Genomic DNA, 24,664 nt, shown 5'->3' on the forward strand with positions numbered 1-24,664 from the left:
ACTTGACGGCAACAGGTTTGGTTTTTTGAATTTCTGGCTACATAGGTGAACTTTGTCCTGCGTAGGATGTGGTACATAGGGAAGTTAGAGTTCACGCAGAATAGGTAGTTTAGGATTTGATCTGTATCCAAATCCTTCACTCTCTCTCCCAGCGTCTACCAAGTATTTGGAGTCTTTGAGGATGCTAATTTTAAGTTAAAAATTATATATAACTTTTCACATATTACTATTGATATATTAATATATTGTTTCTAATTTATATTATAGAATTGTGTGCCATTGGGTCGATTCCGACTCATATTGACCCTATAGGACAGAGTAGAACTGCCCCATAGGGTTTCCAGGGAGCGGCTGGTGGATTCAAACTGCTGACCTTTTGGTTAGCAGCCTGAGCTCTTAAACACTGTGCCACCAGGGCTCCAGAATAATATCACAGGTTGTGTGAATGTTTTGTGAAGGTAATTTCTTCTGGTCTTTTCATTTTCATACTTTAAATAGTTTCTGAAAACTTAGTAGAAGGATAGGCATTGTGTATGTAGCACTTACAGTGTGTAGAGAAATGGTTATAGGTACTTGATTATCATGTTTATGGATGACTCTTACACCTTGTGGCATAGCTTTTCTTTCCTTTATTTTAAATGTTAGATGCAGCAAATATCTTGGTGATGGGTGTAGAAAATTCTGCAAAAGAAGGTGATCCTGGAACAGTATTCTTCTTCAGGTAAGACAAGAAAAGACCCAGTAGGAGAAGTGTTCATGGTCAGGTAATGGTGGTCTTTAAAGGTACAAGTGTGTATCTCTTTTAACAGTACACATGTTCAAAAAATTATTTGATTAGAATTTTTGCCATGGGGTTCTTATTTGATCTAGGAGAATTTGCCAGTTTTAGGAATCCTCTGGTAAATCGCCTTTATTTCTTTTAAAACAAAGACAATGTAAAACAAGTAAATAACCGTCCCCCGTATGTGTCTTTATTTGTAAGTCTGGGTTTTCATCTGCTAAGTTGATGGAAGGCGTCTTTCTTCCTGTTCATCTTCAGTGCCCCTTTTCAGAGTTCTGCCACCTCCCCTGCTGTCTTTTCTCCCTTGACATTTTCTTCCTTTTCTTTCTTCTCCTTCCGTAACTCTTTACTATTTTATTCTACCTTCCCTCTCCAGAGACTTCCTATTAACACCCTGACTGACTCACTTTTTATTTAAAGGGAAAGAGAAAGATGTGGCAGTCTGCTTCCATAAAGATTACAGCCTTGGAAACCCTATGGGGCAGTTCTCCTGTGTCCTACAGGGTCACTGTGAGTCAGAATCGACTTGACGGCAGCAGGGTTAGTACCAAATTCTACCGAGTAGCTGACTGGGAATGATAATTGATGATAGAAGCCACATAAAATAATCTCCTATTATCCTCACAACACTTGATGAAGGTCTTTTATTCCCACGTTGCAACTGAGGAAACTGAGGGTCAGAATGATTCGTCCATCACCCATAGTCCTGTGGCTAATAAGCAGCAGAACAGAAACATATGGAATGTCCATAATAATCCAGACTTTTACAAAGTTTTTGTGGTCTTAGTCCTAATAGTTGATGAAAACTGGAAGCTCTGTCTTTGTTTCTATTACTGCCTCACCTTTCTTTTGACCTTAAATTTAGAGGTAATCAAGATTTCCACATTTATTCCAAGTAGGTTAGTAGTGTCCCTGATGACTCAGGTGAGGTATTTGGGTTTCTGTGGGCCTCTAGATCAGCACCGTCCAGTGGAAACATGATGTAAACCACAAGTGCAAACTTCGTATGTAGTTGTAGGTGTTCTAGTAGCCACATTGAAAAAAAAAAGATGAAATTAATTTTTAATGCCCTGTTAATAATATCACAGGTTGCCTGAAATTAATTTTAATGTTTTTTAACCCAGCATATCTAAAATATCATTTGAACTTGTAATCAATATAGAAATAATTAATGTAATATTTTACAGTCTTTTTTTCAAACTCAGCCTTTGAAATCTGACGTGCATTTTACATTGATAGCGTTTTTCAGTTTGGGCTAGGTACATTTCAAATGCTCAGTCGCCACATGGGGTTTCTAGATACCCTGTTGCACAGCACAGCTCTAGACAGGGGTGCACAGTCACCAGAACTTTGTTCTACCTGGAAGTGATTTTCTGAGCTCATGCTCTGGCTGTGGCTTTAAGTGCCTCTCAAATCCATACCCTCAGGCCCTACCTTGGACAATTGTACCACCTTTCTAACTGGTCTCCCTGCCTGCCTTCTCCCTCCATCACCAGTATGTCTGTTGTAGGCAGGGTAACTGTAATAGGTAGTTCTGGTCACTGTACTCTCCTGTTTAAAATTCCATGGATTTTGACCAGACTGCTTTATCACAGCATAAAGTTCCTTCAGTGTTTGGCTTCTGCCTGCCTCTCTAATTTTACTGCCCACGAGTTGCCCACGCTCCCTTGCACCTCCTCTTGGAGCCCATGCTGTGCCCTCTGCCTCACTGTATTGCCTCCTCTCGTTGACTCACTGGGCTCCCTCTGCTGGTCCTGAAAGATAGGTGTCCCTCTGCTGGGCATCCCACGGTGCGCTCTGCGCAACTGTTACAGCGTCTGTCACGTTCTCTTGCAGTCGGTGGTTTCAGTGTCAGTCTTTTCTAGATTGGGAGTTCCTTGAGGATGGGAATTAGACTGTACTCGTCTGTTTCTCCAATGCTAAGCACAGACCCATACATGTACTAAGCATGTTGCTCAAGAAATGTTTAAAGAATGCCATGGGGCCATCCTGTTTTTAGCCTTCTTCCTTTCCACCTACGCTTCTCCAGTGCATAGCTCATAGCTGTAACATCTCTTTTTCTCTACTACCTAAAACAGATCAACGCATCAAACTTCAGATATCAAATAAAGCAAGTGCATTTATAGTTTTGAGGTCTTAAATTCTGTCACAGCCAGAATTGGATTCGGAGGGACTCCTACGGCTTCATCATAGTTCTGCTGGAAACACTGTAAGGTTGCATTATTCCATAGCTGCTTTCAGCAATCTGAGGCTGTAGTTTATCTCATGCTCTTCATTCTGCTACTATTAAAGTATGCTCCTTTATTCTTTTCCCATAGCAGACTCTGCCCTAATGCAAGCTAAGACGGGGTCTCACAAAATTTCCTTATTCTGATTTCTGTACATCAGAATTGAACAGGTATGAAACAATCTAGATACGTGAAGTTATATAGTTTATTACAATAGTAGTTATTTCTGCAAATCACATGAGAAATTGAATCTTTGAGAGGTCAGCGTTTGTCAAGAGTCAAAAAAGTGGCTCTTATTTTAGGAGGTCCATCTAGGGACCATGATGTCAGATCAGTCAATAAATCCTATTTTTAAAAATTGCGTCCCAGATACATCCAAGAAGTTCCCTAAGCACGGCAGCTTTATCTCTGACCTTAAAGCTTGTATTCCACCCTTAACTTAGTTGATTCTTTCATTCTTTTAAATCAGGGAAGGAGCTGCTGTGTTTTGGAATGTGAAAGACAAAACTGTAAGTATAAATAAAGTGTAAAAATGTAGTTTGCTGACAGTAAATTGTTAAAATCAAAATAGTTAGCTCTTAATAACTGAGCTATTGAAAGATAAATTGACAGATAATCCACAACTTACTTGCTCTGTATTACATATTTATTCTGATAGCTTTGTTTTCCAAAATAGCTTGTCTTCTGGCTTATTTTTAGTTTCCTGCATGGTCCATTCTCTGGGCACACACTCATTTGTGGAGAGTCAAAATGGCTCAGAACCATGTCAGCCACGACGCAAACAGAAGGAAGTATATTTGCATTTGATAGTCTACAGAAGAATAGTGTACACACAGTTAATTGGGAGCTAGTTGCACTGAGACTTATTTTAAATCTAGTTTTCTAGAACTTTATGACTCATGGGAAATAATTTCTTCAATATCCAAATCAGAATTTCTTTGCTACAACCTCTTAAGAGGCAGTTTGGTAATATGTATCAAAATTTTGTATTTGACTCAGCAGTTTTACACCTAGAAAGTTATCCAAGGGAAAGAATCACAGTTATGCATGGTGAATTATGGGCAAAAGTGTTCATCAAAACATTATTTATAATAGCAAAACTAGAAATAACCAAAATATGCAATAATAGAAAGTTTGTTAAAATATATCCATGTAATAGAATATCCTGCAGCTCTTAAAAATCATGTGAAAAACTATTTATTCCTGGGAAATTGCCTGTGTATGTGATATGGTTAAATTAAAAGAACAGATTACAAAATATAACCAATATAATACCAGTGCTGGTTTAAAAATATGTCTCATATAATCCCAGGTTTACTAAAAGGTGATACACACACACATATGCAGGGGAGAATCTTGGAGAAAAGGAAATATAAATGACCAATAAATGTAAGAAAATTTTATTCAACTTTACTAATAAAAAAATACAAGTTGGCTATTTGAAGTAGCAAAGATTTAAAAAACTGACAATAACCCAGTGTTCTTTAAGTGTTCTCACAAATGATGTTTGGATTCTAAATTTGGAAAAACTATTTTGGACAGTAATTTAGCAACATTTATCAAATTTTTAAGTATGCACGTCTTTTAATCTAGCAACTCCTAAAGCAATAGTCTCATGAGGCCACAAAGACATGTGCATAAGGATGGTTCATTGTAACATTGTAATAGTGTAACAGTAGAAGTAGCCCCCTGCTGACGGACATGTAGGATGGTTAAACACATTGTGGTTCCTTCATTAAAGAGAAATAGCATTGAAAAATGTTCATATGCATAGTATGAGCCCACATTATATGAAAAGCAAAATAAACACAGAAAAAAACTCTGGAGGGGTATGCATCGAGTTTAATGATGGTTCCCTCTGAGAATCAGGAAAGCAGAGATCTTCACTTTCTACACACTCTGTGGTTTTTAAAAGGAGCCCTGGTGGTGCAGCCGTTAAGTGCTCGGCTGCTAACTGAGAGGTCAGTGGTTCGAACCCACCAGCCACTCCACGGGAGAAAGCTGCTCCGTAAAGACTGCAGCCTTGGAAACCCTATGGGACAGTTCTACTCTGTCCTGTAGGGTCACTATGAGTCAGAATCGGACTCAGTAGCAATCGGTTTGGTGCTGTTTAAATTTTTACGAGTATGCTACTTTTACTTTAAAAAAAAAAAAGACTTAAAGAATATAAACAAAAGTGTTATTAGGGATTTTCTTTGGGTTGTGAGAGACTGATGATTTTTATTGTCTTTATGATCATCTGTATTTTCCACATTTAAAAGCAAATTAAAGTGTCATGCTGATTATTTGAATATCACAATAAATTTGCTTTTTTTCTCTTAAAAACTAAGCATAGAAAAAATGTCATTAAATGCAGTGAAAAATGTTATAATCATTAACACTATAACATACTTGTACTGAGGGAGTCAATTACAATTTCAGATAAATTTTCCTTTCGTTCCAGATGAAGCATGTGATGCAAGTTCTAGAAAAACACGAGATTCAGCCCTATGAAGTTGCATTGGTACACTGGGAAAATGAAGAGCTTAACTACATAAAAACAGAGTAAGCAACTTTTTATCAAGTATTTGAAAAAGGCACTTGGAATAAACCAGGAAGAGCTGTAGAGTTGACAGATTATTTATGAATTTGGAGACAAGTTTTAAGGAAAAGTTACTGGTGCAAATGCAAAGCCTAAATAATATAGTAACTACTCGTGGATAAACATTCTTTTTCTAACTTCTCAAGCTACTCACAAATTAACACAAGTACAGTAAGCCCAAGAGGGTAAGTTTTCTAAGCAGCCTAAATCAGTAAAATAGCATGTTATGGGTTGAATTGTGTCCCCCAAAAATGTGTGTCGACTTGGCTAGTCCGTGATTTCCAGTATTGTGTAATTGTCCACCATTTTGTTATCTGATGTGATTTTCCTATGTGTTATAAATCCTGCCTCTATGATGTTAATGAGTCGAAATTACCGGCAATTATGTTAATGAGGCAGGGCTCAATCTACAAGTTAGGTTGTATCTTGAGTGAGTTTCTTTTGAGATATAAAAGAGAAAAGCGAGCAGAGAGACAGGGGACCTCATACCACCAAGAAGCAAGAGCCAGCAGAATAGTGCGTCCTTTGGACCTGGGGTCCTTGCACTGAGAAGCTCCTCCACCAGGCAAGATTGATGACAAGTACCTTCCCCCAGAGCCGACAGAGAGAGAAAGCCTTCACCTGGAGCTGGCACCCTGAATTAGGACTTTTAGCCTCCTAGACTATGAGAGAACAAATTTCTCTTTGTTAAAGACATCCACTTGTGGTATTTCTGTTACAGCAGCACTAGATAACTAAGACAGCCTGTCGCATTCCAAAGCCATCCCTTGTGTACCATGCAGCATGGTGCTTACCTCATGGTTTACCACAGCAGTATAGAGCGATGTGAGGGTGGAGGGAGAAGACAGCATATACAAGATAGAAAGGTCTCTTTCCTTTCAGAGCTACCTGCCTAGTGGAATGTTAAGGGGAAAAAAAATAGGTTCTTAAGAAAGGAAGTGATAAAGCAGAGTTTTTGGATAATTTGAAAGAGACACTAGCCATAGAATGACCAGACAGGATAACAGCTGCGTAATGATAGCCATATTGGTCTCCTAGGACTATTGTGACAAAGCACCATAAACTGAGTGGCTTCCAACAACAGGAAGTTCATTCTCTCACAGTTCAGAGGTTTGGAGTTCAAAATCAAGGTGTCAGTAGGGCCATGCTCTCTGTAAAGGCAGATCCTTCTTGTCTCTCATAGCTTCTGGTGACCACGGGCATTCCTTGGCTGTTGGCAGCATCATTCCATCCATCTTCATGTGGCTATCTCCCCTCTGCATCTCTTCTCCTCTTATTATAAGGACATTAGACGTATTAGATGAAGGCCTACCCTATTCCAGCAGAATCTCATGTTAATTTAACTAATTACTTCTACAAAGACGCCATTTCCAAATAAGGTCACCGTCACAGGTACAGTGGTCGGGACTTCAGCATATCGTTGGGGAATCCAGATCAGCCCATAACAGTGGACACTGTTAATTTAGTTCTCACCTGGTACTAGGCCCTGTTCTAAGTGCTTGCCCTGCACCATTTCATGTGATCCTCACAAAAAACCTATGATACTGTTGCAGTCAGTTGGCTTTCAGATGAGGTTCAGCAATGTCTTGCCTACGGGCACCTGAGAAGTAAGCAAGGGCCTAGGTCCTTAGTGGTTGCAGTAGAAAGCAAGAGTGTGAGCCAAAGAGACCCAGTAAGTGAGGACCTAAATGAATTTGATTCATTTTAGTAATGATGACCTACTCAGCCTTGCGGTTATAGCTCCCATGATTCTCCAATGTGTTGTACTTCCAGATCAAGCTATGGCTTAATAGGTGCTTGCCCTCCACCACCCACACACACTACTTTGTAGTCTGTAGAGAAGTAAAATCCTCAGCTCCTTGGGTCCCAGAGTCAGCTGTCTGGTTTCTTGTCAGAAAGACAATCATAGCTGCTGCCTTCCTGTCACGGTTGTGATGGTGGTTCCGCCTGTGATTCCAGGGACCAGCCATCTCGCTCCATTCTGTGTGGGCCCAGCTCACTCACAGAGCGTCTGGTAAACTCTGCTCTCTTCTGTCTGCTCTTTTTCTCTCTGCCTCAGTAGTAAGAGCAGATCGTGGCTCTCAGCCCTCCGGGCAGGCCTCCTGTCCATCTCCCTTTCTCAAAGGTTCCCCGTGTTTTTCCCATTTTCCTGTGACGTTTATATTCACAGATTTCCTCCCTTCCCCCACGTCCCCAGTCCTTTCTGAAGTTCTCCACATGGACACCTTAGTTTTTGACAATTTCCCAGTCTCCCTCCTCACCACCGCCATGTCAGTGATTTTAGATTACACTGTGCATAGTCATATATTCAGCATTTTTTCACTTAGCAATTTACTGTGAACATTTTCCCTTTCTATTAAATATCCTTCTAAAGCATGCTTTTTAAGATTGTGTTATGTGGAAATACTATAATTGAATCTTTCACCTATTGAATATTAGTTCTTTCCTAATTTTTTACTATTAAACGTATGACCATAGGAAGTTTTTTGTATGCAAATGTTTGTTTGCGTCTTTGATTATTTCCTTAGGATAAATTCCTAGAAATGGAATTACTTGCACCAGAAGGAATGAGAGCATTTATAAGACTCTTGATACAAATTGCCAAAATGATCTCTAGAAAGATTATGAGGTGACTTTTTCAAAAGAAGAAATGGAAGTGCTTTTTAAAATTTAGAAGATACTTTTTGTTTTCCCTCCTACAGGGGGCAGTCAAAACTGCACAGAGGGGAAATCAAGTTAAATTCAGAACTGGATTTAGATGACAGCATTCTAGAGAAATTTGCCTTTTCAAATGCTCTTTGCCTTTCAGGTAAGTTACACCGTTTTCATTTCATCTGGGGAAATTTAAAGATTTAGTGAAAATTTGGAATGTTTTCACAGGCTACTCCACAAAACTTTAGCATTCTTTTTTTTTTTTTTTTTTCTCCAGGAGAAAAATATATAGTCTATAGTATAAAACAGAATATCTGAGGTTGAAGTTAGTCCTTCCTTATTCATTGTATTGATAAAGCTTACCTGCTCCAAAAATATTCTTTGTATTATTATTACCTTTGTTTTTCTCTCCTCTCCTCTCCATGTAATTGTTGCTCTTAATCTGTAATCCACATAGAGGAAGCCCAAACCAGTACCAAAAAACAGTTGCCCTTGAGCTGATTCTGGCTAATGCTGACCCCATGTGTGTCAGAGTAGAACTGTGCACCATAGGATTTTCAGTGGCTGATTTTTGGATATAGATCACCAAGCCTTTCTTCCAGAGCACCTCTAGGTGGACTCAAACCTTTTCTGCTAGCAAGCTCCATATAATTGGGCACAGGCCTCTGTGTAGAAAAATAAAGAGTCTAGTTTTTCGAAGGAATGGAACAGAGAGTCACCGTTGCTCTAATTTTTTTCTGAAAGAACGGTGCACCTGAGTAAAACTGTAAATGGGGCATCCCAAGTTCTCGAGTCAAAACTACTCATGCCTCTGTATCTTCACCAAGTGCTGGTGACGCAGCCTGGCCCACTGCTTAGGGAGCTTCAGAGACTTCGGAGCTTCCCCCACAGCCCTGAGTTGTGGAAGGGGAGGCCCGGGATGTCCTTCTCTTGTTCTGTCTGTAGAGCTACCTGTAGTTTCAAGATATACCTTACACGTCCTGGTTTTCTGAGATGTAAAATTAAAAAAATCAGGAATCCTGCCAAACCTAGCTTTGGTCTCCCAGCATGGCTTGGAAATGTATTCATGTTTCTCTATTTTTTTCTACTTTAGCGCTGTCCTTTATAATAATGGAGCCCTGGTGGCACAGTGGTTAAGAGACAGGGCTGCTAACCAAAAGGTTGGCAGTTTGAATCCACCATCCGCTCCTTGGAAACCCTAGGGGGCAGTTCTAGTCTGTCCTGTAGGGTCACTATGAGTCAGAATCAACTTGACAGCAACAGGTTTGGGTTTTTTGGTTTATAATAATAATTAACTATTCTTACATTTCAGCTTTAACTTTTTAGTACATTTGCCTCTTAAACTACTGTTGGCACGGCAGTAAAGGTACTATGCAATTACATGTTTTTATATAAATATGAATATGATGATAAAAATTCCATTATCAATTTTTTTTTCTCTCAGTGAAACTAGCTATTTGGGAAGCATCACTGGATAAATTTATTGAATCTATTCAGTCAATTCCAGAGGTAATTATATAAATTTAATGCTGTTTTCAAAGATTGATTTCTGTTTGGGGAAAAATACAAATTTCTCAGTCTAATAATACAGTTAGGAGTACAGCAAAATAATGGTAAACACTAGGAAAGCTACACTGAAATTAAGCAAAAAGAACCCCCGTTACATATAAAATATTCTATTTCCTATTTTAGAAAGCTAAGAAGAAGAGAAGAATAGAATAAGAGAACTCATTTTTTTTTTTTTTTACATTTAGAAGTTAGAATCCAAATAACTACTTTTCTCTGATAGTATGAGATTTTTAACATAAGTAAAGGGAAAAAAGTAAAACATTTTCTCTTTGAGGAGATTATGACCATGTTTCTTGCTTTTAAATTGTTTTGCTCAACTATGAGAAAAACAGTGGCATGAAAAATGCGTATGAAGTTATATTAAAATTCCAAAATCCTTTAAGAATAATCTTGATTGTAATTAACTTTGTTTTTACTGTGAAAAAATATTCTAATTATATTTGAAAAAAGAGTCCCTCCTTTTCTGATAAGAGATTAGGAGTGTATATCATATCAAACACTGATGAGAAGAAGAATGAAAAAAAGAATAAAACACCTAAGAAGATTTTGAAATCTCAGGGCAAGTTAACACATGGACCTGGGAGACAGTCATCCAAGAGACATTATTTGCATGGAATTAAAATTATCCTGCTATTAATAAAGAAAATGTTCTGCATCCCACTTTGGTGAGTGGCATCTGGGGTCTTAAAAGCTAGGGAGCAGCCATCTAAGATGTATCAATTGGTCCCAACTACCTGGAGCAAAGGAGAATGAAGAACACCAAAGACACAAGGAAAATATTAGCCCAAGAGACAGAAAGGGCCACATAAACCAGAGACTCCATCAGCCTGAGACCAGAAGAACTAGATGGTGCCTGGCTACTACCAGTGACTGCCCTGACAGGAAACACAACAGAGAGTCCCTGACAGAGCAGGAGAAGAGTGGGGTGAGAACTCAAATTCTAGTAAAAAGACCAGTCTTAATGGTTTGAATGAGACCGGGGGGACCCCGGAAGACATGGCCGCTGGACTCTTCTGTTAGCCCAAAACTGAAACCATTTCCGAGGCCAACTCTTTAGACTGGACTATGAAACTCATAACGAGTGTGCTTCTTAGCTCAAATAGATACATGAGACTAAATGGGCAGCTCCTGTCCAGAGGCGAGATGAGAAGGCAGAGAGGGTCAGGAGCTCGTTGAATGGACACGGGAAATCTGGGGTGGAAAGGAGGAGTGTGCTGTCACAGTATAGGGAGAACAACTAGGGTCACCTAACAATGTGTGTATAAATTTTTGTATGAGAAACTAACTTTAATTGTAAACTTTCACTTAAAGCATAATAAAAAAAATTTAAAATATACTGCTACAGAATGTGCTTTATGGCCCTATTGGATATATTTTCTTTAAAAAAATGTTTTTTAAATAGGCTTTAAAAGCTGGGAAGAAGGTGAAGCTATCTCATGAAGAAGTTATGCAGAAAATGGGTGAACTCTTTGCCCTAAGGTAAAATTTCTCTGTAAAGAAAATATTTCATAAGTGTAGCAATCTCCAGAGAAAATCCCTCTAGCTCTATAGTAAAGAGCAAACATTTGTATCTTTAGGGGAATGGCAGCTCTTTTCTCTTCATTGATTATAAGCAGGCAGAACTCTTGCCTGTTAGAAGCAGTTGGGCTCTATTAGGAGTGTACTGGAGGAAATACTGTACTGCATTACAAAAGAGATCATAATTAGTCTACATTAAACCCATATCAGGAAGCACAGTAGATATTCTTTGATGTTAGAAAGGTATGTTCTAGTACTTGGCTAATGGGAATTCTCAGTAAAAAATATATCTCTGCGTTATAATGCTAAATTAAACAAACCTGTTGCCTTTGAGTCGATTTTGACTATAGGACAGAGTAGAACTGCCCCATAGGGTTTCTAAGGAGTGCTGGTGGATTTGAACTGCCGACCTTTTGGTTAGCAGCCGAGTTCTTAACCACTGCACCACAGTTATTCCAGCAAACTTATGTACCATATTTCATTGAATCTGAGAACGCTGTAAGATACTACAAGAAAGGAAAAATGCTGCCAATTAAACTACGCCTTAGTGCTTTTTTATCAGAGTTTAAATTTTACAGTTATTGAAACAGCTCTTTTAGTCTTACTCAGATATAGATTCCATCCCATTTCCTCTTCGGCATACATAACAAGGAGAGCATAAGGGAAATAAATTGGTTAAGGCAGTGACAACCGTCTTAGTTTCCTGGGGCTACCATGACAAAATACCACAAAGTGGGTGGCTTTAAAGAACAAATTTCTTTTCTCCTAGTTCTGGAGGCTAGAAGTTGGACTCAAGGCGCCAGCAGGGCTGTGTTCTCTGTCTGCTCTAGGGGAAGATCGTCCCTTGTCTCCTTCAGTTTCTGCTAGCCCCGGGCACTTCTCAGCATTCCTTGGCTTATAGACAAATCCTCACACGTTGTCTCCCTTCTGTGTGTGTGACTCTGTCTCCCTGTCTGTCCTCTTTTATAAGAAGCCACTCAGAAGGGATTAGGATTAAGACCCACCCTATTGGGCTATGACCTCATTTACTTTAATATGATAACATCTGCAAAGGAAAACCCTATCTCCCCAAACAAGTGACATTCAGCAGTGCAGGGGTTAGGACTTCAGCATAGCTTTTTGGAGGACACAGTTCAATCCATAATAACGAATAAATCACAACTGCCACATCTAAGACACCCTCAACTTTAAGATGCCTCCCGTTTTCGGAGATGTTAAAATGTGAAGAACTGTGTCTTAGATTTGAGAAAATACACTAAGGCATCTTTTAAGATAAATATCTCAGCAAGTTTTCAGTGTATTCCAGTAATCTCCCCAGGATGTATGGAATGACAGGCGTCCTGAGTATTGGTATTATTCTTACGTGGCAGCGCTGCTCAATGTTTCGTCTCTTCTCGTGTATGACATGAATTATCAGAATTAACTGTAAACCAGTGACCTAAGAGTTGTTTTTCCACATTCTCCTCAAATACTTTACCTGGAGAGAAGTGTCCAGTGTTTCAGCATCTACGCATTTCTCACAGCTCAGGGGCCTTCATAGGGTACCAACCAAAATAAACAACCCATTCTTCAGGAGGACCCCACAGTTTCTCTGTTCCCAGAAACTAACGCCTTGAGTTCTCTGAGAAATAGGGTGGGGACACCCTTGTCTCTTCCCTAGGTGTAATGCAGGCAGAATTGGATATTTAAAAAAAAAAAAAAACCCAACCTGTTGCCATTGAGTCAATTCCGACTCATAGCAACCCTAAAGGACAGAGTAGAACTGCCCCATAGGGTTTCCAAGAAGCAGCTGGCTGGTGGATTCAAACTGTTGACCTTTTGGTTAGCAGCATGTAGCTCTTAACCACTACACCACCAGGGTTTCCTCAAAACTCAGGAGGTTAGGATTAGTAAAGAGACATCAGCTGGTGAATAGTTTTTATAAAGGCCTACTTCTCTAACCACGTTTTCTTACCTTTACAATAAAAGTGCTTGTGTGTTATGAAAATAAATGTGGTGAATCTGTAAATAGAAACAGCAAGTTATATCGGGTGCAAAATTAAGTCTGAAATTACATATGGTACGATCTTATTTGCATAAACAAACATTCCTATTTTGATACGTATATATACATTTGGGTGTGTACACACGTGTGTTTGCATACACTTCCATGTGCATGTGTGCACACATACAGCATATATTCATAGGAAAATATCTAGAAGGACACACCAAACTATCTAGAGTCTACCCTTGGGGAGAATAAGGGATTTGAGTTCTGTGGTAGGGTAAGAGGGCCTGCCACTGTTTTTATGAATTCTCCTCTCTTGCATTTTCTTTTTTATAGTGAACAAGCTATTCATGTGTTATTTTTGCAACTTAAATTTTTATTAAATTTTCTAAAAGTAAGTATAGACCTCTTGTATAAAAATGGTAGAAATTAAGAATGTATGTGTGCATGTGTATTTGCTTATCTATTATTTGCATAAAGAAACACTGAAGGGATACCGAAGAAACTAATAACAGATGGTTATGGGGGAGAGAAAAGGGGAGATAGGGATAGGAGTGTAAGAAAGACTGGTCCATTTTTACCTTTTTTGTATCATTTTGATTTTTAAGGCATGTGATCATATTACCTGTCCTTCCAAAACGTGTGTCTATCATCAAATTGATTAACGAAAAAAGAAACAAGCTTAGAAATTGAAAACAAAACGGAGGGTTTTTCTTTTCCCGTATCTACCTCATAGACAATATTGGTATTCTAGATTGAATTAATTTGAGAATTTTGAGATTCTGTTATAAATTTTCTTCTTTACATGCTTCTCAGAAGTATTACAGAGGTCAGCATTAAAAAATATGTTTTTGTAAACCACCACGTAAATATGAAATATGATAGAAATAATGATTTTTTTTAACTCAAACTAAAAATAAGTTATTTTTTTCCTTTTCTTTAAGACATCGTATAAATTTGAGTTCAGACTTCTTGATCACTCCTGATTTCTACTGGGACAGAGAAAACCTGGAAGAACTTTATGATAAGACCTGCCAGTTCCTCAGCATTACTCGTAGAGTTAAGGTATGTATTTTGCACTTTTACTGAGAGAGAAAGAACGTGTTGTCTATAATGTGTATAACAGTGAAGATAAATATTTTAAATTTAAGTAAATATGTTTAGCTGCTCTTGGAGAAATAACCTTATTTGACTTCTCATCAGTGCTCTTTAGATTAACCTTTCCTCTTCTTATCCTGTATAAACCAAAAAAACCCATTGCCATAGAGTCAATTGCGACTCATAGTGACCCTATAGGACAGAGTTGAACTGCCCCATAGAGTTTCCAAGGAGCACCTGGTGGATTTGAACTGCCGACCTTTTGGTTAGCAGCTGTAGCACTTAACCACTATCCCACCAGCATTTCCAAGTAGAAGGTCAGCAAAAAAGAGGAAGACCCTCAATGAGATGGATTGACACAGTGGCTGCAATGATGGACTCAAGCACAGAAATGTTTGTAAGGATGGCACAGGACCAGGCAGTGTTTCCTTCTGTTCTTCATAGGGTCACTATGAGTCAGAATCAACTTGACGGCACCTAACAACAATAACAGTGATGGAGGTGGTAATGATGGAGGTAGACCAGTAGACCACATGAGGAGAGACAGGTGTAGATTCATGTAATTATCTAATTGTTGGTTTGTGTAACCACACTACTGAAATACAGAAGAGATCCCGCTTATGAGACCCTTTTATAGTGATGTTGACCTCCCTCCTCTACCATTCCTAACCCCTGGCAATGGATAATCTATTCTCCAGCTCTATACTTTTGTCACTTTGAGAATGTTATATAAACAGAATCATATGGTGTGTGATTTGAGATTAGCTTTTCTCCCCACAGCTTAATGCCCTTGAGAGTCATCCAAGTTGTTGCATGTATCAGTTCCTGCCTTCCAGTGGGTTACTTAAACATTTTTTTGAATTCTGTTTTATCTATATTGTATTTGAGTGTATCTCTTTGCATAGCTGTTTAGTGTGATTCAGTAATTTATCAAAGTCTCCTGGTTGGACATTTTACCAGATTAAATGAAGTGTAGAAACCTGCTTCCCTTTATATCCCTTTACATTTACATTTGCTTTACATTTCCCCCATTTATAATTGTGTTAAATATTTCCTCTGCAGACACTGAGAACTACATCAGTGTTAGAATTTTTGCTTCAGCCATCCATTTAGAAATCAGAAAAGGAGAAGGGAAGTCTTTCATATTTGCCCATATTTTTATTATTGTTCTTTTTTGCCTTTCTGATGTTCTAAGATTTTTTTTTTATTCTTCCTTTCTGTTTCTAGAAAATTTTCACCTATTCTTTTAGGGCTTATGGTTATGAGATACCATCCAAAAGCTCTAAATGATGTTCTAAAGACATTTGAGAATATTTTTTTCAATTAAGAAAATATTTTTCTTGAGAAATTCAGTTGTAGCTTATCCGTGAAGATGGTCACCGTAAACTATAGGTTCTTAAAACTAAATCTGATTTACCTTTCATACCTTAAATTTAAATTTAGGAATATCCAACAGTCCCTGAAAATCCACTTTTTCTCTAGGGCTGAATTCAAGATTCCTTTAAAGTATCTTTATAAATCAAATTATTTCTTCTATATGTTTAATGGATTCTGTGTTAGGAACTGGGACAGGATAGCTAAAAGTAGAAGTAGCAATATGTTAGGGGAAAAAAGGGTGTTATGGAATTGAAACTGCACTCTTGGGATCCCCCCCTCTCCTTCCTTAAAACACAGTAGTGAAAGAAGATGCTTTCCTCCTAGATATAAGGTAGAGTACACAGACAAAAGGTATGATGGGCCTCATGGGCCTGGAGGGTCAGGTATGTGAATAGGTACCTACGAGAGATCCGTGCCTGCCTGCCTTAAGCATGACAACCACGTGCATTTGCACTATATTTCACTTTTTATAACATATTTGTAAATTATGTTTCTGAAGACTCATAAAACAACTAAAATATTTGATTGTGTAAATTCTTTTGACATCTGAAAAAGTTCATGGAACTCTCATTATTCCATGGAATTTGTCTTCCCAATATAAAAACAAAACAAAATCAGTTGCTATTGAGTTGATTATAACTCATGGCAACCTCACGTGTCCCAATAGAACTGTGCTCCATAGGGTTTTCACTGGCTGATTTTTCAGAAGTAGATCGCCAGGCCTTTCTTCTGTGGTGCCTTTGGATGGACTCAAACCGCCAACCTTTTGGTTAGCAAATGAGCACGTTAGCCATTTGCATTACCCAGGAATTCCTTCCCAGTATCAGAAATGCCCTATTGTCATCTACTTGGCTTGATTCTGTTACTACAACTAATTGTCCTTCTTCTATCCCCCAGCCTCACTCTGAGACATCTCTTTGGTATTAAGTCTTCCATCTGAGTTATGAAACAAGCCTAAAAGTTCCCAAACTACGTTTCTCAAAGTGTTTTCTCAGTTTCCCAAAGGCAGTTAAGACTAGTTAGATTATGTAAAGATTATTTAGAAGCTGTTAAGGATTTTAGTCAGACTTATTGTGCTCAACACAATCTGGCACTATAGATAATACAAAAGGAAAATAAAAATTAGTTCCAGTCTTAAGCAAGCTTTACCCTATGACAAGAAGACATACAGAACAAAGAAAGGGGCTGGTAGCACTAGGCAAAAGTTGTTCCTTGTTTTGTTTTTTTGTTTTTCCTCCAGATGAGGAAAGAATCTTGAGAAAATAGAGGGTTAGGCATGAGATGTACTGAAATGCCATTGGAAAAAGACCAGGGCAGAGGTAAAATCATTTCATTTGATGACTAGAAGGGCACTGAAAAAGATTTCTGAGCAGTTATGTAAGTGTAACGGGGAGAGAAAGCAGTATGCCTGGGTCCCTCGCTCCATCTTCAAAGCTGGTGTGCTCCAAGGTTCTGTCACTGGTTCTCTTCTCTCTTCATGCTGCCTACTCCATAAGCAGTCTTGTTCATTTCCATGACTTCTACTCCTTTTTTTTTTTATTGTACTTCAGGTGAAGGCTTACAGAACAAATCGTTTCTCATGAAACAGTAGTACACATATTGTTTTATGACATTGGTTAACAACCCCACAACATGTCAACCCTCTAACTTCTCAACTTTTTTTTTGGTGAAAATACACATAGCCAAAGATACACCATTTCAAAAATTTCTACATGCACAGTTCAGTGACATTGACTACACTCTTCCAATTATGCTGTTATTCTCACTTAAGTTGAAGGCTTACAGAACAAAATAGTTTCTCATTTAACAGTTACTACAAATGTTGCCCTATGACAATGGTTAACAATCTCACAACACATCAACAATATCCTTACTCAGCCTTGGGTTCCCTATCACCAGCTTCCTTGTCCCCTTCTGCCTTCTGGCCCTTGTCACTGGACTCCTGTACCTTGTTAGTCTCATTTGGTTTTACGGGGCTGTCCACTCCCAGGCTGAACGGTGAACCTTGGAGATAACTTCACCACTGAGCTAAAAGGGTGTCTGGGGCCATACTGTCAGGGTTTCTCCAGTCTCCTTTAGGCCAGTAAATCTGGTCTTTTTTTTGTTAGAATTATGTTCTACATCCTTCTCCAGCTCTGTCCAGAACTCTCTGTTGTGATCCTGGTCAGAGCAGTCAGTGGTGGTAGCTGGCCACCATCTAGCTGTACTGGACTCAGTCCAGTGGAGGCCTTGGTAGCTGTGGACAATTAGTCCTTTGGACTAATCTTTTCCTTGTATCCTGTTTTCTTCACTCTCCCTTGCTCCTGAAGGGATGAGACCAGTGGAGTATCTTAGATGGCCGCTCACAGGCTTTTAAGACCCCAGACACTACTCACCAAGGTAGAATGTAGAGCATTGTCTTTATAAGCTATGTCATGCCAATTGAGCTAGATGTTCCTAGAGACCATGGTCCCCACAGCCCTCCACCCAGCAATTCAGTCCCTCAGAGAGTTTGGATGTGTCTGTGGGGCTTCCATGACCTTTCCTTGTACAAGTTGTGCTAGTTTCCCCTGTATTGTGTACTGTCTCACCCTTCACCCAAGATACCACTAATCTATTGTCTGTTTAGTATTTCCCCCCCACCCCTCCCATCCCTGGTAACCAGCAAAGATTGTTACATTTTGTGTGTGAACTTTTTCATGGGTTTTTACAATAGAGGTCTCATACAATATTTGTCGTTTTGTGATTGACTTATTTCACTCAGCATGATGTCCTCCAGTTTCATCCATGTTATGAGATGGTTCATCTACTCCCACTTTTATCATCCTCATCGCCAGCCGTGCCTGTCCCCCCATGACACTCTGTCTCTCTGACCCTAGATCAGAGCTGGCAAATTAAAAGAATACCATCCTTCAGACTGCTAAACAGGCAAATGCCAGCCACAGGTTTGGGGAGTCCACACAATACCCTATCCTTCTGACCTGAAGCCACGAATTTGGGGCTGGCTTCCCACTACCCCTTCAGTATGCCAGCCATAAGCTCGAAAGTCTACACAACACCCTTACTTTCTGACCTACTGGCTCCCACTGCCCCTTTGGGTTCGATGATTTGCTGAAATGACTCACAATTCAGAGAGTATACCATATTTATGACTACAGATTTATTATAGCCCAAAACGATACGAATGAAGAGACACCTAGGGCAAGGTCTGGGAGAGTTTCAAACATGGTGTTTCCATATCCCAAGGGATGTGTACCCTCCTGAGAGCAGATGTTCTTGCCAACCAGGAAGCTCTCTGAGCCTCAGTGTTCAGGGCTTTTATCGGCCAGTCCTGCATGATAGGCTAAATCATTCCTCCTGAGCCTAGTTGATATCCACCTTGCAGTGAGTCTTTTCTGGTCTGGCCAGCCCCTACTTACCAGCAGATTATCAGGTGTGGTGTGGAAGCCCCAGACCAAAGCAGTCCAATTACATCAAAGGTTATTTCTCCATGACCAAGAACAAAGTCCACCTTACTTAAGAGTACAACTAACTCCTTTACCCCAGTCTTCCAGATGTTTCCAGTTTACCAAATCTCACAGATCTTCCAGATTTTATATCTGATAGCATACTTTTTAGAATTGCTTGTGGTCAATCCCTTTAGAATGTAAGCTCCATGAGATCAGAAACTGTGATTATTTTCTTCCCTGCTGTATTCCTAGTTCCTGGCAAACACCTAGCATATATAGTATGTGTTCAATAAATATTTGTAGAATTAATCAATGATTGAGATTCCAAAATGAAGCTCATTGTATTCTCCCATAAAATCTTAAACTTCCTGTATTCTGTTTCAGTTAATGGCAGAATCGCCTAGCCTCACCTACCTGACTGCAGAATGGCTGGAGTGGGGGTTAGAGATCAAATGCTCCTATCCCTGGTGGCTAAGAAGAGTGTGACCTGACTTGACATAGGGAACTCAAGAAGAGGGATAGGCTTGAACAGGATGTCCGCTTTCATTTGTGAAAAGTTGAACTTGAGGTGCTGGTAGGAAACCCAGGAGATGTTTTACAGGCGGTGAGAAATTCAGTCAGAGGGAGGATCAGGATTAGGCGTTTATTTGTATTTGTGACCTGTCAAAACTGATAAAACAGTTTAAATCAGTCTTTCCCAAAATGTGGGAGACATACACACATACCCGAGGTGAATTCAGGTGATAGGTAGACCTGAAATTAAATGACACTGAAGCACCGAGGCAGCGGACATCTCTTGCCTTGACTGGCACAGCCTCTGGTGTCTGCGGCTCTCCCTTCAGCAGCTGTCAGGCCCAGCTTTGTACAGGCAGCACTGTTCACATCATACTGCTTTTCCATGTGTGGCAGTGACAGTTTCCTTTTAAAATAAGCATTGATAAGTAAAGTCTTTTGGAAATTAAATAATAAACAACTGATGTCCTTGTATTACTGAAATGGTGATGGTGGGATGCAGAAGACTCAAGTTTAGGAAGCACCTACATAAATCAGACAAGTGGGATGAAATCATGCAAGGGGAGCGCAGAGCTAGAGGAAAAGAGGGACAAGGCCAGGCGTTTGGGAAACGTCACCGAAAGACAAGAGGAGGTAAAGAGAATGATGGTCAGAGGTAGAACGCTTCGTTCTTAGGGAAGGAAAAGCCACAGGAAGTGCGTATTCAAGGTCTTGTCAAATGCTTGGCTTTGGGGAGTTTCAGGGGAGTTGTGTAATACGTACAACTTCTAAAGGGTTAAGGAATAAACTGGGTGACGAAGTGGCAGAAGAAACTGTTGTCTATTTTTTAGTCAAGGTTGAAAGTGAATGGAAGAGTGGTAGGTCAGTAATTTGAAAAGCAAGCTTAAAGCTTTATAGACCAAGGTCAAGCAGCCAACAGGTTACAAAAAAGGGAGGAGGGAAGGAAGAGGGGAAAAAGCAGGAGAGGGAGGACAGAAAGAGGTGGTGTTCTAAACCTTTATACAGACTAAGTACGTCGGCATCGGCGTCGCCAGCAAGTCTGGAAATGTAAGTGAATGGATGTTGTTGTCACTGTGGCTCCACGTGTTCCCCTCATGCGTAAGGCAGTTTACTGCTCTGTGCGCTCACACAGTCTGCCCTGCATGCGCACCTCTGACGCACTGCCTCTGATGGCTTGTCTCCAATCTCCACCAACTAAACTTGAACCTTTAGCATACCCTAGAAGTAATCGGGGCAATCAAACTATTTTTTTTGTTTACAGAGGAAAGTGAAATGTGGAGAGATTAAGGAGGTATAACTTGTCATCTAAGTTTTTAAATTCAAAGATCCTATTTTCTCTGAACCCCTTCAGCTTGTGAGGTTTAACAAAATCCTTGAAGTTCAGAATTTAAAGCAGTGCCATCTAGTGGTGAGTGTGCAACAGGGCAAATGGTTAAGTGGAGGTTTTTGACAGTGGGGCTTTACTTTTTTTTAGCTTTTTTAGTAGAAGGTAGTCGTTTTTGTCATCTTTCCAAAAACCAACCAATAGTTGCTATTGTTAACTCTTAAGACATGCTCTAAGAATTATTTCAAGTCTGCCTATTTTAACTGCTAAAAACTCAAGGTCAGCTGTGAAAAACTAGAACTCAAAATCTTACAAATACAAGAGCTTTATTGAATGCAGAGTATTTCTTGCAATTAAACCTGTGCATTATAAAATGTCTCCGGATGGATCCCCATAACATTGGCTGCTTTGAGGACTTGGGGGCAAGAGTTGAAGGATGATTTTTCACTGTATACCTGGTTTAAAACCTTCAGAATTCTGATATGACTTTAATTTAAAAATTTAAGATATACACACAGGAGCTTTCTATGATTTTTCTTACACAGGTCATGAATGAAAAGCTTCAACACTGCATGGAACTGACAGATCTAATGCGGAACCACCTGAATGAAAAGAGGGCCCTCCGCCTGGAGTGGATGATCGTCATCCTCATCACTATAGAGGTAAGAGGGATACTTTCCCCTCAGTCACTGCCTGTCTAAAATAGATGCTGTGGTAATAATGAATTTGAGATAGAAAATTGTAGCAGAAGTAACAGGATCATTTTGTTTCTAACTACTAAATAGGCTGTCTGGAGGTGAGGTGAAGTTTCAGATGACTGACTGGTATTGTCTCATAAATGCACTAAATGTAATTTCTGAAAGAAGTTCCAGATTTCTGAAGATAGCATTTGGAAAAGGCTCTAGCTATAAATTTATAATATATAGCCCAGCATCAACTAACTATGCCTCAGACCTGCAGCTCGCCATCTGGGAAGGGCAAATATTTCCTCTTATTTTAGGAGCATTTTTTATCACTTACAATCTTGGAAAAGTCATTTCATTTGTACTAATAATTTGTTTGCCATGAAAATCTTTTTCATTTTTTATTACGTGAAGGTAATGTTCGAACTGGGACGAGTACTTTTCTGATCAAGTGATACCCAAGTGAAAGTGTCACTGCAAGATGTATTCAAGTTCTGCAATCCAAAAATAAATGTCCACTGTTGGATGATCTCTTATTTAATAGGTATTTTCTAAATAAATTGTTACAATCTGTTTCAGCATCCAAATACATTGTGTTTGAATAAAAATTAATGAACAATGGTATTTGGGTCTGTAATACTGACAGTTTAAAAGGAAAATGTTTACTTCAGGTTAAAGAACTTTGTATAACCTCAGCATCTAGACAAAGATACTTCTTAAAGCCAGAAAAGGCTTAGATTTTGGACACTACTCCTTAACCTACCCCAGGGACTCCAGTCACGGCCCTGGCTAAAAAAGAACTGTAAAGGAGCTCAGGAGTGTTGACACAAAGATATTAAAGACAACGACAGGTTCTGATGGCAGAAATGGATTTCTTAGACCATTTTTGGAAGGCAGAATTTGAGTATGGCTGCTCACTGCACTTTGCCTTTCATTAATCAATACTTGCCTTCCTTTCACCACTAATCAAAGTATTTTCCCAAACACTATTTCAGTTTTACATAGACTTTGGGGAGATTAAAAAAAAAATTAACACATTGTATACTCACCATCTTGAATTGACAATTAACATTAAAAAAGAAAAAAGGCAATGTCCTGTTTATTTTCATTTGCCTTCTTTCTACACACAACCCTCCTTGCCCTACACCTCCCACCCCAGCATGATGTATTTAAAGGTGTTCTTTTTTTCATACATATATGCATATTCATGAACACAGTATTTTGTTCTAAAATGCAAGTTGTTTTGCAACTTGCTTAACTGCTACATAGTATTCCACCAAAAGAATATTCATCTTATTTATCCTATATTCTTTCTGATGGACATTTATATATTTGTTTGCTGTAATAATGCTAAGGTGAACATCCTTGTGTCTTTTTCAGCACAGTGCAGTAGTTCTTCTTAAGTAGCCATCTTTTACCCCCAAGGGTACCCAAAGAACGTGGCATGGATAATTCAAGAACTGCTTTTTAGATCAAGTTCCATATAAGCGCTTTCATAAAACTGACTTGCCTGTGTACACAAGCCAATCAGTGTATCAAGCCTGTTCTCCTTTCCCACCCTTCCCTTCTCAGATTTCTCAATGGGTATCTCTCACCCCACGGGGATCTATTGGTCCATTGCCCTGTTTAAAAATCTTTGGGAAACCAAAGAAGACAATTTGAAATACTGGCCAGTGACGCCTCCTTTAATGTGCCCCCACCCCACCCCAACCCATTAAGAAGTACATTTCCAATTAAATTATACAAGTTTACTTATCAATGTATACAATTTGTTTTTTGGGTCAACTGTTTTTGGCTCAACAAGCAGTACCTTAAATAACTCAATTCAGAAAAAACATGAACATTTAATGGCAAAGAACATTTCAATTTACATACAAAGAATGAAAGAATGATCAATAAGACTTTCAATCATAAAAATTTATTAGGATACAATTTTGTGGGGGAAATATAACGAACAGTTTCAAGGAGAAAAAGGAACAGTGTAAATTTGAATAATTTACTTATGTTACACCTTTCTCAACTATTTAAAAATTTACGATGAAAGCTTCAATTATGGAAATTTTACAGATTACTGTTAAGTATAACACAAAAGACCACCACTTCCCTAGAACCAGTTTTCTCAGCCTTGACCCTCCTGACATTTTGGACCAGGGACGTCTGTTGTGGGGGGCTTGTCCTGTACATTGTAGGCGAGCATCCCTGGCCTCTATCTACTAGATGCCAGTAGTACCCTCCCCATCAAAAATGTTTCCAGACACTGCCAGGTGTCCTTTGGCAAAATCCCCCTGGGCTGAGAACCACTGCTCTACAGTCAACACTAAGAAGTAGAACTGCTGGCTCACTGGGAATGGACCTTTTCACTATTTACTGCTTATTACACAGTAAGTCTATATATGCATTACCCTAATTTATTATAATTAGGGAAAGGTGTGCATCAGGGTTACATCCTTTCACCATATTTATTCAATCTATATGCTGGAGCCCTGGTGGCACAGTGGTTAAGAGCTACAGGTGCTAACCAAAAGGTCGGCAGTTTGAATCCACCAGCCTCTCCTTGGAAACCCCATGGGGCAGGTTCTACTTTGTCCTTAAAGAGTCGCTATGAGTTGGAACTGACTCGATGGCAACAGGTTATATGCTGAGCAAATAATCCAAGAAGGTGGACTGTATGAAGAAGGTGGCATCACGATTGGAGGAAGACTAATGAACCTGGGATATGCAGATGACACAACCTTGCTTGCTGAAAGTGAAGAAGAGTTGAAGCAATTACTGAAGATCAAAGACTATATGGCCTTCGGTATGGGTTACACCTCAACATAAAGAAAACAAAAATCCTCACAACTGGACCAACAAGCAACATCATGATAAATGGAGAAAAGACTGAAGTTGTCAAGGATTTCATTTTACTTGGATCCACAATCAACA

The 24,664-nt window shown here is 39.2% G+C and overlaps 1 protein-coding gene across 4 annotated transcripts in view; it reads left to right on the top strand.

Annotated features, from left to right (window-relative positions):
- The window catches only part of RMND1 (required for meiotic nuclear division 1 homolog), a 41,487-nt gene extending 18,059 nt beyond the window's left edge, over window positions 1–23,428 (top strand). For 2 of the 4 annotated variants that reach the window (XM_023729084.1, XM_023729080.1), the window contains exons 4-11: window positions 646–721; window positions 3,479–3,518; window positions 5,453–5,553; window positions 8,293–8,399; window positions 9,687–9,751; window positions 11,214–11,290; window positions 14,261–14,381; window positions 21,602–23,428. In XM_023729084.1, coding sequence (XP_023584852.1) covers window positions 646–721; window positions 3,479–3,518; window positions 5,453–5,553; window positions 8,293–8,399; window positions 9,687–9,751; window positions 11,214–11,290; window positions 14,261–14,381; window positions 21,602–21,757 — 743 coding nt within the window. In that variant the 3' untranslated portion in view covers window positions 21,758–23,428. Of the gene's footprint in view, window positions 1–645; window positions 722–3,478; window positions 3,519–5,452; window positions 5,554–8,292; window positions 8,400–9,686; window positions 9,752–11,213; window positions 11,291–14,260; window positions 14,382–19,603; window positions 20,780–21,601 lie in introns of all 4 variants that reach the window. The other 2 variants (XR_002823668.1, XM_004368827.2) reach the window with 2 other exon arrangements.
- The last annotated feature ends 1,236 nt before the right edge of the window (window positions 23,429–24,664 follow it).

Source organism: Trichechus manatus, unplaced genomic scaffold (genome assembly GCF_000243295.1).
Source record: "Trichechus manatus latirostris isolate Lorelei unplaced genomic scaffold, TriManLat1.0 scaffold00002, whole genome shotgun sequence".
Classification (NCBI taxonomy): Eukaryota; Metazoa; Chordata; class Mammalia; order Sirenia; family Trichechidae; genus Trichechus; species Trichechus manatus.